This window comes from Stegostoma tigrinum, chromosome 4, assembly GCF_030684315.1.
Source record: "Stegostoma tigrinum isolate sSteTig4 chromosome 4, sSteTig4.hap1, whole genome shotgun sequence".
Classification (NCBI taxonomy): Eukaryota; Metazoa; Chordata; class Chondrichthyes; order Orectolobiformes; family Stegostomatidae; genus Stegostoma; species Stegostoma tigrinum.
This window is the reverse complement of record NC_081357.1, coordinates 4094325-4111463: the sequence shown is the minus strand read 5'-3', so window position 1 is coordinate 4111463 and position 17139 is coordinate 4094325. Positions and strand designations below refer to the sequence as shown.

At 51.3% G+C, this 17139-nt stretch overlaps 1 protein-coding gene across 4 annotated transcripts in view; it reads right to left on the bottom strand.

Annotated features, from left to right (window-relative positions):
* The window catches only part of nvl (nuclear VCP like), an 87413-nt gene that overhangs the window by 19593 nt on the left and 50681 nt on the right, over window positions 1-17139 (bottom strand). For all 4 annotated transcript variants that reach the window (XM_059645718.1, XM_059645719.1, XM_059645720.1 and 1 more), the window contains 5 exons: window positions 15922-16140; window positions 13774-13878; window positions 6910-6972; window positions 6364-6483; window positions 4011-4110 (listed from right to left, as the gene is read on the bottom strand). In XM_059645718.1, the coding sequence (XP_059501701.1) occupies window positions 4011-4110; window positions 6364-6483; window positions 6910-6972; window positions 13774-13878; window positions 15922-16140 (607 nt within the window). The remainder of the gene's footprint in view (window positions 1-4010; window positions 4111-6363; window positions 6484-6909; window positions 6973-13773; window positions 13879-15921; window positions 16141-17139) is intronic.

The window sequence follows — 17139 nt, the reverse complement described above, 5'->3', positions numbered from 1 at the left end:
TGGACCTTGGACTTGGGGAGGGTACTGCGGTCGCTGCCCACAATGGGGGTACGAGTTGCGAGCATTAATGTGCGCAGCGTCAAGTCAACCGCGAGATGTGTGTCCAAGTTGGCCTACCTGACCACCATCAAGGCGGACCTCCTGTTTCTGCAGGAGTGCGGGATACCGCACCTCGGCAGGTACGGGAAATGGTCCGGCGCCTGGACCTGTGGGCCTTCGATCTGGTCGGGGGGTAACGACTGTCGGTCCTCGGGCCTGGCTATTCTGCTGCGGGGGCGCAACTTCACCATCTCTCAAGTTCAGGAGGTGGTGGGGGGGGCGCCTCCTAGTGGCTGACGTCACCTACAGGAACACTCCCCTGAGGCTGATCAACGTGTACGCCCCAGCGGTACGGAGTGAGCGGTTGGCCGTCCTGCAGCGGCTTCCACCCCTGCTGGCTACGTCCAGGCCGGTCATCCTGGGCGGAGACTTCAACTGCATCATCGATGCAGATGGAAGATCTGGCGTGGGGACAGAGGGTGGGGGGATTCAACTGGACGTCACGTCCAGATTCCTGATGGGCACGGTGAAGGACGCCAAGCTGCTCGACGTCTTCAGCACCCCTGCAGACAGAGCGCAGCGGAGGTACACCTGGTCGCGGCCAGACGGGTCTATCCGCTCAAGGATAGACTTCCTGTTTGTGTCACGGGCGTTCTTGGTCAGGTCCACCGGCGACGAGCCAGTGTTCTTCTCTGACCACTGCCTCCTGCTGGCCGACTGTCACTTACAGGACGACCAGCCGGCTGGCAAGGGGACGTGGAAGCTCAACACGACTCTGTTGACCCCAGAGAACGTTGAGGAGCTTAAGAGGGAGTACGCCGGTTGGAGAACCATGAAACCCCTCTTTGAGTCTCCGGGCGACTGGTGGGAGACGGTGAAGGAGAACATCAAGAGGTTCTTTGTCCTCAAGGGTGTTCGGAAGGCGAGAGAGAGGCGGGGAAAGCTGTCGCGACTCCAGAAAAGGGTGCAGAACCTGCTCCTTCTGCAGTTGATGGGGGTCGATGTCACGGAGGACCTCCGCGAGGCGAGGGGCCAGCAAGCCTCACTCTTCGCCGCGGAGGCCTCCCGGATAATCTTCCGGTCCAGGGTCCGCTCCATGGAGCAGGACGAGACGTGCTCGCGTTTCTTCTTTCAGAAGGTGCGCAAAGAGAGCTCTGTGCTTAGCCGGCTGAAGGAGGACGACGGCTCGGTGACGTTGTCTCGGCCCGTCATTTTGAGGATCAGCAGATCCTTCTATGCCGGACTGTACGACACGAAGCTCACGGACAGCACGGCCTCTGAGTTGTTCCTGTTGTCTATCACGGAGGTCTTAGACGACGGCACGAGGGAGTGGCTGGACCGGCCGATATCTCTGGACGAGCTGACCAGAGCCCTCAAGTCCTTGGAGAGGAATAAGACTCCCAGGAGCGACGGCTTACCGGTCGAGCTGTATTCCGCTCTGTGGGACCTGGTCGGTCAGGACCTGCTGGAGGTGTGCGATAGTGCGCTTCGGGCAGGGGAAATGTGCAAGTCCATGAGGAAAGGCATCATCACCCTCATTTACAAGAGGAAGGGGGAGAGGGAAGAAATTAAGAATTGGCGTCCCATTTCACTTTTGAACGTGGACTACAAAATCCTGGCCAAGGTCATAGCCAACCGGGTCAGGTCAGTCCTGGAGTCGGTGATTCACCCTGACCAAACCTGTGCTGTGCCAGGCAGGAAGATCACTGAGAGCCTCGTGCTCATCAGGGATACGATCGCCTACGTGCAGGACAGGCGGGTGGACACCTGCCTCGTCAGCCTGGACCAGGAGAAGGCCTTCCACAGGGTCTCTCATGCTTACATGAGGGCCGTCGTCTCCAAATTGGGGTTTGGGGAGGGCATCCGCAATTGGATCCGGCTGCTCTACACCAACATCGTTAGCGCAGTCTCGATCAACGGGTGGGAATCGGACAGCTTTCCCGTCAGATCTGGAGTCAGGCAGGGCTGCCCCCTCTCTCATGCCTTGTTCGTGTGCTGTGTGGAGCCCTTCGCCGCATCCATCAGGAAAGACATGAGCCTGAAGGGCGTGACTAGCCCAGGCAGCGGAGGCCTTAAGGTCAAGACCTCCCTGTACATGGACGACGTCGCCGTCTTCTGCACCGATCGTCGGTCGGTGAGTAGGCTGTTGGACATCTGCAGCCAGTTTGAACTGGCCTCTGGTGCCAAAGTCAATAGGGGTAAGAGCGAGGTCATGTTCTTCGGGAACTGGGACGACTGCTCCTTCATCCCCTTCACCGTCAGGATAGACTACCTGAAGGTGCTGGGTGTTTGGTTCGGTGGAGCTGGGGCGTGCACTAAGACTTGGGAGGAGCGTATCACCATACTGAAGCAGAAGCTGGGCAGGTGGACGCTCCGGTCCCTCTCCATTGCGGGTAAGAACCTGGTTGTCAGGTGCGAGGGGCTTTCGGTACTGTTCTATGTGGTGCAGGCCTGGCCTATTCCCTAGACCTGCGCCGCTGCGGTCACCTGGGCCATCTTCCACTTCATTTGGGGGTCGAGGATGGACCGGGTCCACAGGGACACCATGTACAAAGACCTGGAAAATGGGGGAAAGGGCATACCGAACGCTACCCTCGCCCTGACGGCTACCGTTGTGTGCGGCTGCATCAAGCTGTGCGTAGATCCTCAGTACGCAAACACCAAGTGTCACTACTTACTGAGGTTCTACCTGTCCCCGGTGTTGCGAAGGATGGGCCTGGCCTCGTTGCCGCGGAACGCTCCGAGTAGTTGGACCGTCTCGTACCACCTGTCCTTCGTGGAGAAATTTTTGAAACGAAACACCTTCGACCACAAGGCCGTCAGGCAGTGGTCAGCACATAGTATCCTCGAGACCCTTCGGGGAAAGGAGAGGGTGGATCCCGTCGTGTGGTTCCCCACGCAGACTGCCAAAGTCGTTTGGCAGAAAGCCTCATCGCCAGAACTTTCAAACAAGCACAAGGAGATTGCTTGGCTGGCAGTGAGAGGGGCTCTGCCAGTGAGATCTTTTATGCATGCCCAGAATCTCTGCGCCACCGCACGCTGCCCTCGAGGTGGCTGCGGGGGGGACGAGACTGTCGATCACCTCCTTCTGGAGTGTGCCTATGCGCTGGAGGTCTGGATGGGGATGCAGTGGTATTTGTCGAGGTTCGTCCCGAGCATGTCCGTGACGTGGGACTCTGTGCTCTATGGGCTGTTTCCCGGGACGCACACCGAGACCAACATCAATTGCGCCTGGAGGACCATCAATGCGGTGAAAGACGCTCTTTGGTCTGCCCGCAACTTGCTGGTCTGCCAGCTGAAAGAACTGACCCCAACCGAGTGTTGCAGACTGGCGCACTCCAAGGTCCAGGATTACATGCTGAGGGATGCGCTAAAGCTTGGGGCAGCCGCCACCAAGGCGCGGTGGGGAAAGACCACCGTATGAAACCCCTCGTCCAGAATGGAAAAAAGGGCCCTATCTGGTAACTGGGCCCAGCTGGAGCCTTCCCCAACTGGTCAGGGGGCCAACGGGGACTGTGCGGGGTGACGACTGCCGGGGTATTTTCTTTGCTTTGTTTTGTTTTTCTTCTTTGTTTGTTTTTTTTCCTTTAGTTGGTGTACGTACCCCCTGGGTAACCCGGAGCAGCTTGCATGACTGGGTAGGTGTGTAAATATGTTTTATTTTTTGTACATCTTATGAATAAAGTATATTTTTTCAAATAAAAAAAAGTGACGAAACGTCTGAAAACGAACCTTCCAGCTCAGTGAGCAAACTCACATCCAGAACCTCAACCTGAGCTACAAATCTTATCAAAACTCGTCAACATTTAACAAAATCCAGCCAGATTCCCCAACCTTCCATTCTAACCTGGCTGGTGATACCTTTGTTATTGAACAGCTTTCAACACCACCCTGAGGTAGGGCTTCTACAAAAGGTCTCCCAACACAACCACCGCACAGCCTCACTTGAACCCATCCCCCTTGACATTTACCTGGTCTGTTGGTGGCTGCCATGATAAAGACCTGCTTCCGGGTCTCCAGCCCATCCATCTCTGTCAGCAACTGGTTCACCACACGTACACTGGCACCGGACTGAGGCAGGGGATCCAGGACCGAGAGAGAGAGTGCACGAGGCAGAGGGGAAGGACAGTGCACAAGATGGCGGGGGGGGGGTGCAGGGGGAGAAATGGCAGCGCACAAGTTGGGGGGTGGGGGTAGTGGGGGTGGGGTGGGGGTAGGGGTAGTGGGGGTGGGGGGATGGTGGTGGTGGGACAGAGAAAGGGCAGCGTACAAGACCGGGGGAAAGGAGACCGAACAAGGGTGAAAAGAGATGTGAGAGAAAGAAGACAAAGAAGCAATGAATTAGTTGGGATGAGGGATTACGTTGGAACAAAATGATGGGGATTGTGAGAAACATGTGAGAAATAAAACCAAGTAATATTAATACTAAGTCTACAGGACACAGAAACAGCAAACAGATAACCTTGTAATCCCTGACGCTAAACCACAGAATTGCCAGCAATAGGTAACAAAAATCCACTGAATATCAACCAGGTCCAACACATCTGCTACACTTCCACCCTCACCCCCTCTTCCCTCCCACAACAGTGACTGGGTTCCCAACAGCATCCACATCCGGAAGGTCATTATCCACCGTTTCCACCACCTCCAGCAGGATGCCACCACCAGACACATATTCCCCTCCCCTGTCCACCTTCTGCAGGGACCATTCCCTCCAGGACATCCTGGTCCACACCTCTTTCACCTCCAATACCTCCCCCACAGCCCTACAGCACCTTCCCCTGTAACCGGTTAGGGTGCAACACCTACACATTTACCTCCTCCCTCCCCAGTATCCAAGGCCCCAAACATACCTTCCAGGTGAAGCAACACTTCACCTGCACTTCCCAGAATCTAGTCTACTGTATTCGCTGCTCACAATGTGGTCTCCTCTAAGTTGGAGAAATGAAGCGTAGTCTGGGTGACTGCTTCATGGAACGTCTACACAAAAGACCCCGAGCTACCTGTTGCCTGCCACTTTAACACACCATCCTGCTCCCTGGCCAACATCTCTGTCTCAGGCTTGCTACAATGTTCCAGTGAAGCTCAGTGCGAGCTGGAGGAACAACTCCTCATTTTCTGCTTGGGAACCCTGCAGCCATCCGGAACTCTCCCATGTCCTAGCCCCATACCTCACACACACCAGGCCTTGTTATCACAGCCTGCTATTACACACTACCTAATGTTAGCCACTAACAATCTCCATTAATAGTTATTCACCCTCCCAGCCAGAACGTTATCAACTCCTTTGTCTGTCCAACTGCTACTCTCAGTGCTTGGGTTCTGTCCCCACCTGTCATTTGCTCCTTACCCCCTCCCTCCACTCCATCTTTTGCAAGTAAACCAACATTTTCCTAGCTACCATTAGTTCTAAGGAAGAGTCACCAGGATAACTCTAATTTCTCTTCACAGATGCTGCCAGACCTGCTGAGCTTTTCCAGCAACTTCTGTTTTTGTTTCTGATTTACAGTAACCGCAGTTCTGTCAGTTTTTAGCCAGCGAGTATCATTGGATCTGCCCTAAGATACAGCAGGGCATCCCTCACAGAACCAGAGCTCACCATGGTTACTTTCTGTTCCAACTCCCATGAGTTAAAACTCACCTCATGCTCTAATCCCCAAGGATTAGAGTTAAATCTCAACTCACACTCTACTCTGGAGGGGACAGCCTAACGATGGAGTTGAAACTCGTCTTGTGCTCTGATCTCAGAGGACAGATGGGAGTTACAGCAAACATTGTTTTAACTAGCACCTTATGAACCAGCACTCTCAATAAACCGGCAAAAATTATGTCCCTGAAATACTACAGGTTTACTGTATTATTGAAATGTCCAAGGTAGCCAGTTAAGAGTAAGAATGAGATGGCCATCTTCTGTTAAGTTTTATTTAATGTAAAGTTTCATTGTTATTTAAGTGATTTATGCTGTAAAAGTGTAACAAAGATACTCCCCTGCATAGTGCTTCTATTACTTAGTGTGTGTGTTTACATGGGTTATGTGGGCTTCTTGATCAACCAGAATATTCCTGCTCCCGTTGGTGCCAGTTAATGAAACGTTTGTACAACTCACTCCTTGATCCAATCCCCAAGGGGAGAGTGTTACAATGGAGTTAAAACTCACCACATGATCAGATCCCCAAAGACATAAGACCATAAGATATAGGAACAGAATTAGATCATTCAGCCCATCAACTGCACTCCGCCATTTGACTATGTCTGATCTATTTCTCAAACCCATTCTCCTGCCTCCTCCCCATACCCCTAGAAAGCAATGCTGTTAAAACTCACTTCATGCTCCGATCTCCGAGGGCACAGAGAGTCCAGTTCATCAAAAAAAATGACACAAGGCGCTGAATTCCTTGCTCGCTGGAAGACTTGTCGTACTGCCCGCTCACTCTCACCAACGTACTGCGGTTAAACAAACAGACATCAGGACACAGCCCCACTGTTAGAAAAGACAGACAGAACCTTCATAATACTCTGGGTCTCAAGGCCCCACTACCTCCCATACACACAGAGACAACTATGTGAAAATGAAGATTTTGGGTCCCACCTCTCTTGTACCACTAGTAAGAACACACCCTGCTTCATGGTGCTCTCAGGCGTGCAAGTCAAGGCTGACAGTGAACTGCAGGACTGGGGGAGGCCAATATGTCAGACCAAGGGAGCCTAAAACAGGAAGATGGGATTTGGTGAATGTGCTGTTAGGGACTGAGGGAGCCAGGCACAGTCAGGAAAGGAAGGGAGCGCTCCGATCAAAGACATCTCACACTATGGTAACAGGGTTGGGGTATTCTGCAAACCAACCGGAATGGCAGTCTGCACATGACTCACCATGTTTAACAGCTCAGGGCCTTTCACAGAGATGAAATTGAGTCCAGACTCATTCGCAACGGCCTAAAGACGGGGAATGAAATTATTCATCAATCACAAATTAAAATACATTTCCAACCAGAAACAAACTTATTTCTCAGTGAGATTGCCCAATGTCTCTGTTCTCAAAGAGTATGTGACACCCACCACCCAGTGCCTAAAGTCTCCCAGCACTGACCACACCCACCACCCAGTGCCCACAGTCTCCCAGCACTGACCACACCCACCACCCAGTGCCTACAGTCTCCCAGCACTGACCACACCCACCACCCAGTGCCTACAGTCTCCCAGCACAGACCACACCCAGTGCCTAGAGTCTCCCAGCACTGACCACACCCAGTGCCTACAGTCTCCCAGCACTGACCACACCCACCACCCAGTGCCTACAGTCTCCCAGCACTGACCACACCCACCACCCAGGGCCTACAGTCTCCCAGCACTGACCACACCCACCACCCAGGGCCTACAGTCTCCCAGCACTGACCACACCAACCACCCAGTGCCTACAGTCTCCCAGCACTGACCACACCCACCACCCAGGGCCTACAGTCTCCCAGCACTGACCACACCCACCACCCAGTGCCTACAGTCTCCCAGCACTGACCACACCAACCACCCAGTGCCTACAGTCTCCCAGCACTGACCACACCCACCACCCAGGGCCTACAGTCTCCCAGCACTGACCACACCCACCACCCAGTGCCTACAGTCTCCCAGCACTGACCACACCCACCACCCAGTGCCTACAGTCTCCCAGCACTGACCACACCCACCACCCAGGGCCTACAGTCTCCCAGCACTGACCACACCAACCACCCAGGGCCTACAGTCTCCCAGCACTGACCACACCAACCACCCAGTGCCTACAGTCTCCCAGCACTGACCACACCCACCACCCAGGGCCTACAGTCTCCCAGCACTGACCACACCCACCACCCAGTGCCTACAGTCTCCCAGCACTGACCACACCCACCCAGTGCCTACAGTCTCCCAGCACTGACCACACCCACCACCCAGTGCCTACAGTCTCCCAGCACTGACCACACCCAGTGCCTACAGTCTCCCAGCACTGACCACACCCACCACCCAGTGCCTACAGTCTCCCAGCACTGACCACACCCACCACCCAGTGCCTACAGTCTCCCAGCACTGACCACACTCAGTGCCTACAGTCTCCCAGCACTGACCACACCCACCACCCAGTGCCCACAGTCTCCCAGCACTGACCACACCCACCACCCAGTGCCTACAGTCTCCCAGCACTGACCACACCCACCACCCAGTGCCTACAGTCTCCCAGCACTGACCACACCCACCACCCAGTGCCTACAGTCTCCCAGGACTGACCACACTCAGTGCCTACAGTCTCCCAGCACTGACCACACCCACCACCCAGTGCCTACAGTCTCCCAGCACTGACCACACCCACCACCCAGTGCCTACAGTCTCCCAGCACTGACCACACTCAGTGCCTACAGTCTCCCAGCACTGACCACACCCACCACCCAGTGCCTACAGTCTCCCAGCACTGACCACACCCACCACCCAGTGCCTACAGTCTCCCAGCACTGACCACACCCACCACCCAGTGCCTACAGTCTCCCAGCACTGACCACACTCAGTGCCTACAGTCTCCCAGCACTGACCACACCCACCACCCAGTGCCTACAGTCTCCCAGCACTGACCACACCCACCACCCAGTGCCTACAGTCTCCCAGCACTGACCACACTCAGTGCCTACAGTCTCCCAGCACTGACCACACCCACCACCCAGTGCCCACAGTCTCCCAGCACTGACCACACCCAGTGCCTATAGTCTCTCAGCACTGACGACACCCACCACCCAGTGCCTACAGTCTCCCAGCACTGACGACACCCACCACCCAGTGCCTACAGTCTCCCAGCACTGACCACACCCACCACCCAGTGCCTACAGTCTCCCAGCACTGACCACACCCACCACCCAGTGCCTACAGTCTCCCAGCACTGACCACACCCACCACCCAGTGCCTACAGTCTCCCAGCACTGACCACACCCACCACCCAGTGCCTACAGTCTCCCAGCACTGACCACACCCACCACCCAGTGCCTACAGTCTCCCAGCACTGACCACACCCAGTGCCTGCAGTCTCCCAGCACTGACCACACCCACCACCCAGTGCCTACAGTCTCCCAGCACTGACCACACCCAGTGCCTGCAGTTTCCCAGCACTGACCACACCCACCACCCAGTGCCTACAGTCTCCCAGCACTGACCACACCCACCACCCAGTGCCTACAGTCTCCCAGCACTGACCACACCCACCACCCAGTGCCTACAGTCTCCCAGCACTGACCACACCCACCACCCAGTGCCTACAGTCTCCCAGCACTGACCACACCCACCACCCAGTGCCTACAGTCTCCCAGCACTGACCACACCCAGTGCCTGCAGTCTCCCAGCACTGACCACACCCACCACCCAGTGCCTACAGTCTCCCAGCACTGACCACACCCAGTGCCTGCAGTTTCCCAGCACTGACCACACCCACCACCCAGTGCCTACAGTCTCCCAGCACTGACCACACCCACCACCCAGTGCCTACAGTCTCCCAGCACTGACCACACCCACCACCCAGTGCCTACAGTCTCCCAGCACTGACCACACCCAGTGCCTGCAGTTTCCCAGCACTGACCACACCCACCACCCAGTGCCTACAGTCTCCCAGCACTGACCACACCCAGTGCCTACAGTCTCCCAGCACTGACCACACCCACCACCCAGTGCCTACAGTCTCCCAGCACTGACCACACCCAGTGCCTACAGTCTCCCAGCACTGACCACACCCACCACCCAGTGCCTACAGTCTCCCAGCACTGACCACACCCAGTGCCTGCAGTTTCCCAGCACTGACCATACTCACTGGACCCTCCTTGTGTACTGTCCCAACATACAGCAGAAACTAGCAGATTTCTTGCAAATGATTTCACTTCCTCCCAGTTGACCGTTCTCTTTCTCATATCCCTGCCCAACCCTAGGTTTTCAAAATTAACTAACTCAATGATTGGAGGCAGGCAAGAGGGCTAGGAACAGGAGGGTGCCGGTTGGTGGAATTCCAACAGGAAAGCAACCAAATGACTCACTCAAAGTTGAGGCAAATTACTGCAGATGCTGAAATCTGTACTGAAAACAAAAAGTGCTGGTGATCACAACAGCTCAGGCAGCAATGGAGAGAAAACAAGGTAATGCTAGACTCAAAACATTAGCTTGCTCTCTGTCCTTGGATGCTGTCTGATCCACTGAGATCTGCAGCATATGATGTTTTCAAATTAGTGTTCAAATCAATGTTGCTAGTGGTGCAGGCGGGATGGGAGTAGAGACTCAGAGCATCAGAGGAACTGGAGGCATTTGGAATCAATGAAAACACTGACAGTCTGCAACACAGTTCCACAAACCCACTCTTGTCCCATGTATCTTCATACGTGCAGTGGATAAAAATCCATTAATCTCAGATTTAAAGGTACAACTAATCCAGAATCATATATCATCTGTGGCAGAGAGTTCCCAGCATCTACCGTTCTTTATGAGGAAGTTACGAGAGATGTAAGAAAGCAGTGGGTGAGCCTGAGCGGGAGCACTCTATTCAGTGCTCTTTAAAAGGATGTGAAAGCTTAAGAGAGAGTGAAACAAAGATTCACAAGAATGATTCCGGTGAAGTCAGTCTTCAATGCCATAGACAAACTGGAGAAGCTGGGACTGTTCTCCTTATGGAGGTCTGACAGAAGATTTGATCAAAGTGTTTAAAATGAGGAGGAATCTGGACTGAGGCATACAGCTCCCATTGGTGGAAGAAGCAAGAACGAGATGCCACTGAGGACCAACAATTTCTGACAGTGAGCAGAATGCACTGCCTGAGAGTGGAGGAAGAGACAAGCACCTGAAGAGCAAATGAGAGTAGGATTACAGGGAAGAAGTGGTTTGCAGAAATAACCTAGCTTTCCACCTGATCAATTTCCCTTAATATTTCAAAGCTTGATTTGAAGCGTGTGTGAAATCGATCCTCAATGTAACCTTTGAGGTTCAGGTATCATCGTGAGTAAATTAAACAGTTATAAGCCTAGCTGTAGTATTCAGTTACTCTGGCCTTCAAAGAGCACAAGGACACTTTACAATCTGTGGAGGTCCACGATGGACACATCAATACGTACGTGAGGAATAATATCAAAGGGACATGTTACTGAACCACATGCCCGGAATCCAACCAGACTGAACATCAAATTCCCTCAATGCTAAACAATCTGCTCATGTAAATAGCCGGAACAGATCTCCAGCCACAGGATTGGCTTCTGTCTGTCAGAATATTCTCTGTACCTCTGTCTTTCTGTGAAGTATTCAATGATGTCAGTAAATGATTCTGCCGGTGTTGGAAAACTCATTTACATCACTAGTATCTACACTCACTTACCATAAAACCATAAGATATACAGGAGGAATTAGGCCATTCAACCCATCAAATCTGTTATGCCAATTGATCATGGCTGATATCCCATAAGCCTCAATCACCTTCCCAATCAAAAACCTATCTATCTCAGTCTTAAAGATACTCAATGACTTGGCCCCCACAGCCCTCTGTGACAATGAATTCCACAGATTCACCACTATCTGGCTGAAGAAATTCCTCCTTGGCTCAGTTCAAAAGGGTCCTCCGTTCATTCTGGAGGGTGTTGGGTAACAGGGTATCCTGGCATCATGTGCATTCTTTTGTGATCACTGGCCGATAGAAGTCAGACTGATGACTGAACAGCATAGACTGTCAGTGCCCAAATAAAGGATACCAACAAGGATAGTTGGGAGGCAAAGGAGAGAGTGGGACAGGGAGAGAGAGAGGGAGCAAGCGTGAGAGCAAGGAAGAGGGAGGAAATGGGAAGAGGGATCCAGGCAAATGAGTCACCATCTGAGAAGACCAGGAGTTCTCAACATCAGCTCAAGGGAAGAAAGAAAATTGTTCCCACCGAAGTCTGTGAAACATCAGGGATAAAAACTCCAGCATTGCTCTCCAACAGCCCCAGGACTGGTAATCTGTGCTCATCTGTCACTGGTTGATTAGATGATTAGATTCCCTACAGTGTGGAAACAGGCCCTTCGGCCCAACAAGTCCACACCTCCTCTTGGAGCATCCCACCCAGATCCATCCCCCTGTAACCCACACACCCCTGAACACTATGGGCAATTTGGCATGGCCGATCCACCTAGCCTGCACATCTTGGGAATGCGGGAGGAAACCGGAGCACCCAGAGGAAACCCACACAGACACGGGGAGAATGTGCAAACTCCACACAGACAGTTGCCCGAGGCTGGAATCAAACCCGGGTCCCTGGTGCTGTGAGGCTGCAGTGCTAACCACTGAGCCACCGTGCCGCCCTAAGTTGTATTTGGATTGTGCATCTAACTAAACAGCTGTCACTTAACAAACTGAAGAAAAAAATTCTGAAAACTGTTTACAAATGGTCGACAGCACCTGTGATCATGCTTCCCCCAAAATCATTGACATCTTCTTGTCCACTCCTCCATTGGCTCCTGCACCTCACCCTCTCCCAGGGCAGTACTGGCCCCTTTACTTTCTCCTACGTCATTCTCCAAGGCCTCAAATACTTGCCCACGTGACAGTGATTTATTTGCACTTCTTTCTGTTTAGTTTGCTCTGCTCACTCTTCACAGTCTCATGTACATTGGGAAGCACAGGTTCAGAGACCACTTTGTACACAAGTATGACCCCTCCTGGCCTGTCATGTTAATCACGAACTTGCTCTGCCACATCCCACTGAAGCCACGGCAAGCTGCGGGAACAGCATCCTGTTTACAGGTACAAAGTTTACATCCTGCAATCATTGTCACATTCCACAATTTCAGATGAACAAAACACAGGGTCAGAGAGAGCCGGAAATGAACCAGAAGCCAGGGTACAAGGGAGCTGGGGGAGGACAAGGGATGAGCATCAGAGAGATTCAGTAAGGGTTAACCCTAATCTAGAGGAGGATGAGGGATGAAACATATCATTTCATTGGAGGCAGCTCAGTGAAGATTCATTGGGCTCGTCCCTGGTATGGAAGGACTATGCTATGATTCGGACTCTACTCATTGGAGTTTAGGAAAATGAGAAGTGATCTCATTAAAACATAGAGGGTTCTTAAGGGGCTTGACAGGGTAATTGCTGAGAGGATACTTCCCCTCATGGGACAAGTGAGGACCAGACAGCATAATCTCAGAATTAAGGGGCACCAATTTAAGAATGAGATGAGGAGGGTTTCTCTTCTGAGGATTGAGTGCCTTTGGAACTCCTCGCCACAAATTGCTGTGGGGCAGAGGCCTTCTGTATATTTAAGGCTGAGATAAATAGATTCTTGATCCATTCATGGGCAGTCAGTTCTAGGAAAAGGCAGCAAAGTCAATGTGAGCAGTGTCCGGTCAACCACATTCCTAATGAACACTGGAGCAGGCTTGAGGGGCTGAATGGCCTCGTTCTGTTCCTGTTTCTGATGGTCAGTTGGGTCAGAGAGACCCAGAATAGAACAAGAGATAAGGATCAGAGAGACCTGGAGCTGAACAAGGGTCATAAGTCTGAGAGGGGGAGACCAAAAGGATCTGGGACTACGTTCTTGGTTTTCCTAATATTCCAGCAGTTTCCCCAGAATGTTTGCCTCCACGTGAACAGATTGATTTACACTTATTTCACAATATTCACTTAAAGAATGTGAACTCCTGACCGCGTCACTGCACTTGGCAGGGAACAGGGTCGACTGGGAGGTGCTGGCGTTGGGGGGGGATTGCTTACAGGACGCTTACCTTGGCCAAGAGCGTTTTCCCACAGCCGGGAGGCCCAGCCAATAGCACACCAGCTGGGCTGGACAGTCCAAGAAGCTGGAAATGTTCTGGGTGTCGGATCGGAGCCTAAAGAGACAGAGGAAAAGAGAGAGGATTAGCAACGAGAGACGCCTATATGGTCCCAGGCAGTGCCAGGCCCTGGTCACATAACCACAAAGGAAAAGACAGAGTTGGAGGAACACAAAGATGAGTGCCATCTTTTCATTTTGTTTGTGGGATGTGGTCATCACTAGCTCGGACGGCACTGATGGTCCATAGGGCAATTACGAGTCAACTACATGGCTGTGCGACTAGAGCTACCTGCAGGTCACGCTGGGGAAAGATGGTAGAATTCCTTCCTTAAATGACATCTGTAACCCAGATGGGCTTTATACCAACTGGCAGTGGTTACAGTTAACAGTAGGTTTTTAAATTCCAAACGAATTCAAATTTCATCAGCAGCTACAGTAGGATTTGAACCCATGGCCCCAGAACATTACCTGGAGTACAAGATTACAACTTTAGTGAGATTATCAATACTTCAAAAAAAATGGAACGACATGCCAGCTCCAGAGTCACAAATTTTGGTGCTGTTTTTTATTCATTTATAGGATGAGATAGCCACAGGCTGGGCAGCATTTATTGCCCATCCCTAATTGACCAGAGGGCAGTTAAGAGTCAACCACATTTCTGTGGATCTGGAGTCACATGTAGGCCAGACTAGGTAAGGACGATAGTTTCTTTCTCTGAAGGATATTAGTGAACCAGATGGATTTTTCCAATAATCAACAATGGGTTCACCGTTATCATTAGACTCGCAATTCCAGATATTTATTGTATTCAAATTCTACCATCTGCCATGGCAGGATTTGAACCCAGGTTCCCAGAACATTATCTGGGTCTCTGGATTAACAGTCCAGTGATAATACCACTACACGATCACCTCCTTGACTGTGTGTAATTTTACAATAATAAATTAGAGGATTATAATTATATATTTACATATATAATCAGAGGTTACTCACCAGTTACTCTCCAGTGGTACACCGGTAACTAACCAGTAACACTCCAGTAGTACACCAGTAACTCACCAGTAGTACACCGGTAACTAACCAGTAACACTCCAGTAGTACACCAGTAACTCACCAGTAGTACACCGGTAACTAACCAGTAACACTCCTGTAGTACACCAGTAACTCACCAGAGGCGGCCAGGTGGCTCAGTGGTTAGCACTGCAGCCTCACAGCGCCAGGGACCCGGGTTCGATTCCAGCCTCGGGCGACTGTGTGGAGTTTGCACATTTTCCCCGTGTCTGCGTGGGTTTCCTCTGGGTGCTCCGGTTTCCTCCCACAGTCCAAAGATGTGCAGGCTAGGTGGATTGGCCATGCTAAATTGCCCATAGTGTTCAGGGGTGTGTGGGTTTAGAGGGATGGGTCTGGGTGGGATGCTTCAAGGGGCGGTGTGGACTTGTTGGGCCAAAGGGCCTGTTTCCACACTGTAGGGAATCTAATCTAATCTAAAAAAAGGTTCATAAGCAAATCCTCAAAATGCACTGAGAGTGGGAAAACAGAGAGGTCTGACACATTGGGATCAAAAACAGAAATTGCTGGAAAACCTTAGCAGGTCTGGCAGTATCTTTGGAGAGAAATCAGAGTTAATGTTTCTGAACTGAAGAAGGATCACTGGACTCAAAACATTAACTCTGATTTCTTTCCACAGACACTGCCAGGCCTGTTGAGCTTTTCCAGCAATTTCTGTTGTCGTTTCTGATTTCCAGCATTGCAATTCTTTCTGTTTTTTGAACATAAGGACATAAGGAATGCAAAAGAGACAGAGAAAGCTGAACAGCACCAGCAGAACAGACAATATCTATGGGGTTTTAAGAAACAGTCAATCTATGCTAACCTCTTTGTTACAGACTCCAAATTTATCTGTGCTTGAGATGCGTAATCTCCCGAGTCTGTATGTTTATGAGGAATGGTTAGGACAGGTGATCTCCAGTGTGTGGAACGTATCCGGTGAGCTGCGGGCTAAAACAGCACTAGGTATAGTGAAGGATAAAACAGAATGTAACATTGCAACTAAAACCGTCACCAACGTTCTAGCCAGCTGCAGACGGGGTCTGCGTACCAGAATAGCCATGGACAGCTCCTCACGGATTTCTTGTAGAGCTCCAATATCAGCCCATGTCACATCGGGCACAGTGGCAAACCCTTCCCGCTTCGCTGAGGGCTGTACGGCCGACACCGAATCAGTGAAATCTGTCATCTCCAAACGGAGCTTCTGCAGCTCCTCATCAGAGACAGGCGATGGATCCTTCAGCAATGTACGCAACCTCTCAAACTCGTCCTGAAAGAGATTGGAGGCAACAAAATCACTGTATAGATTGATAGTTAGAACCACGGAGAGGAAATGAGACTTACAGATAGAGGCAACAGCTGTGGGCCACTGCCTGTTCAAATGTTGACTCACACAGCAGGAAGCGATGCATGAAGGACAAAACAGAGTTAACGTTTCGGGTCTAAGTTCTGAGGAAGGGTCACCGGACCTGAAAGGTTAACTCTGTTTTCCCCTTCACAGATGCTGCCAGACTTGCTGAGCTTTTCCAGCAAACTTTGTTTTTGTTTCTGATTTACAGCATCCGCAGTTCTCTTGGTTTTTATTTAGGAGGATATTCATCTCTGGCTTTGTCTAATCCCATTAATGCTTTCTAAGGTAACAAAGTGTGGAGCTGGATGAACACAGCAGGCCAAGCAGCATCGCAGGAGCACAAAAGCTGATGTTTCGGGTCTAGGCTCTTCATCAGAAAAGGGTTAGGGTTCGGGTTAAGTCTAGGCCCGAAACGTCAGCTTTTGTGCTCCTGAGATGCTGCTTGGCCTGCTGTATTCATCCAGCTTCACACTTTATTATCTTGGATTCTCCAGCATCTGCAGTTCCCATTATCACTGATACAATGCGTTCTAAGTGTTCTGTTATCATGGCTGTTATAACAGATCTCAGCATTTTGCCCAATTAATGATGTTAGACTGGTCTGCAATTCTTTGTTTTTCCCTCTCCCTGCTTTTTTAAATAGTGGGCTTACATTTGCCAGCCTCCAATCTGTAGGAATTGCTCCATAGTCTGTAGAAGTTTGGAACATAACCATCCATTCATCCCATACTTCCAGGCCAATTCCTTTACTTCTTTGGGGTGCAGATGATCAGGCCCTAGTGATATGCCAGTCTTTAAATTGGTTAATTTCCCCAGCACCATTTCCTTACCCTTTGAACGCTTGCTGATTTTTCATTATTTTTATTTGTCTTGTCATTTTTGGTTTGGAGCTGTGAACTGAGAGCTGGGAGTTGAAAG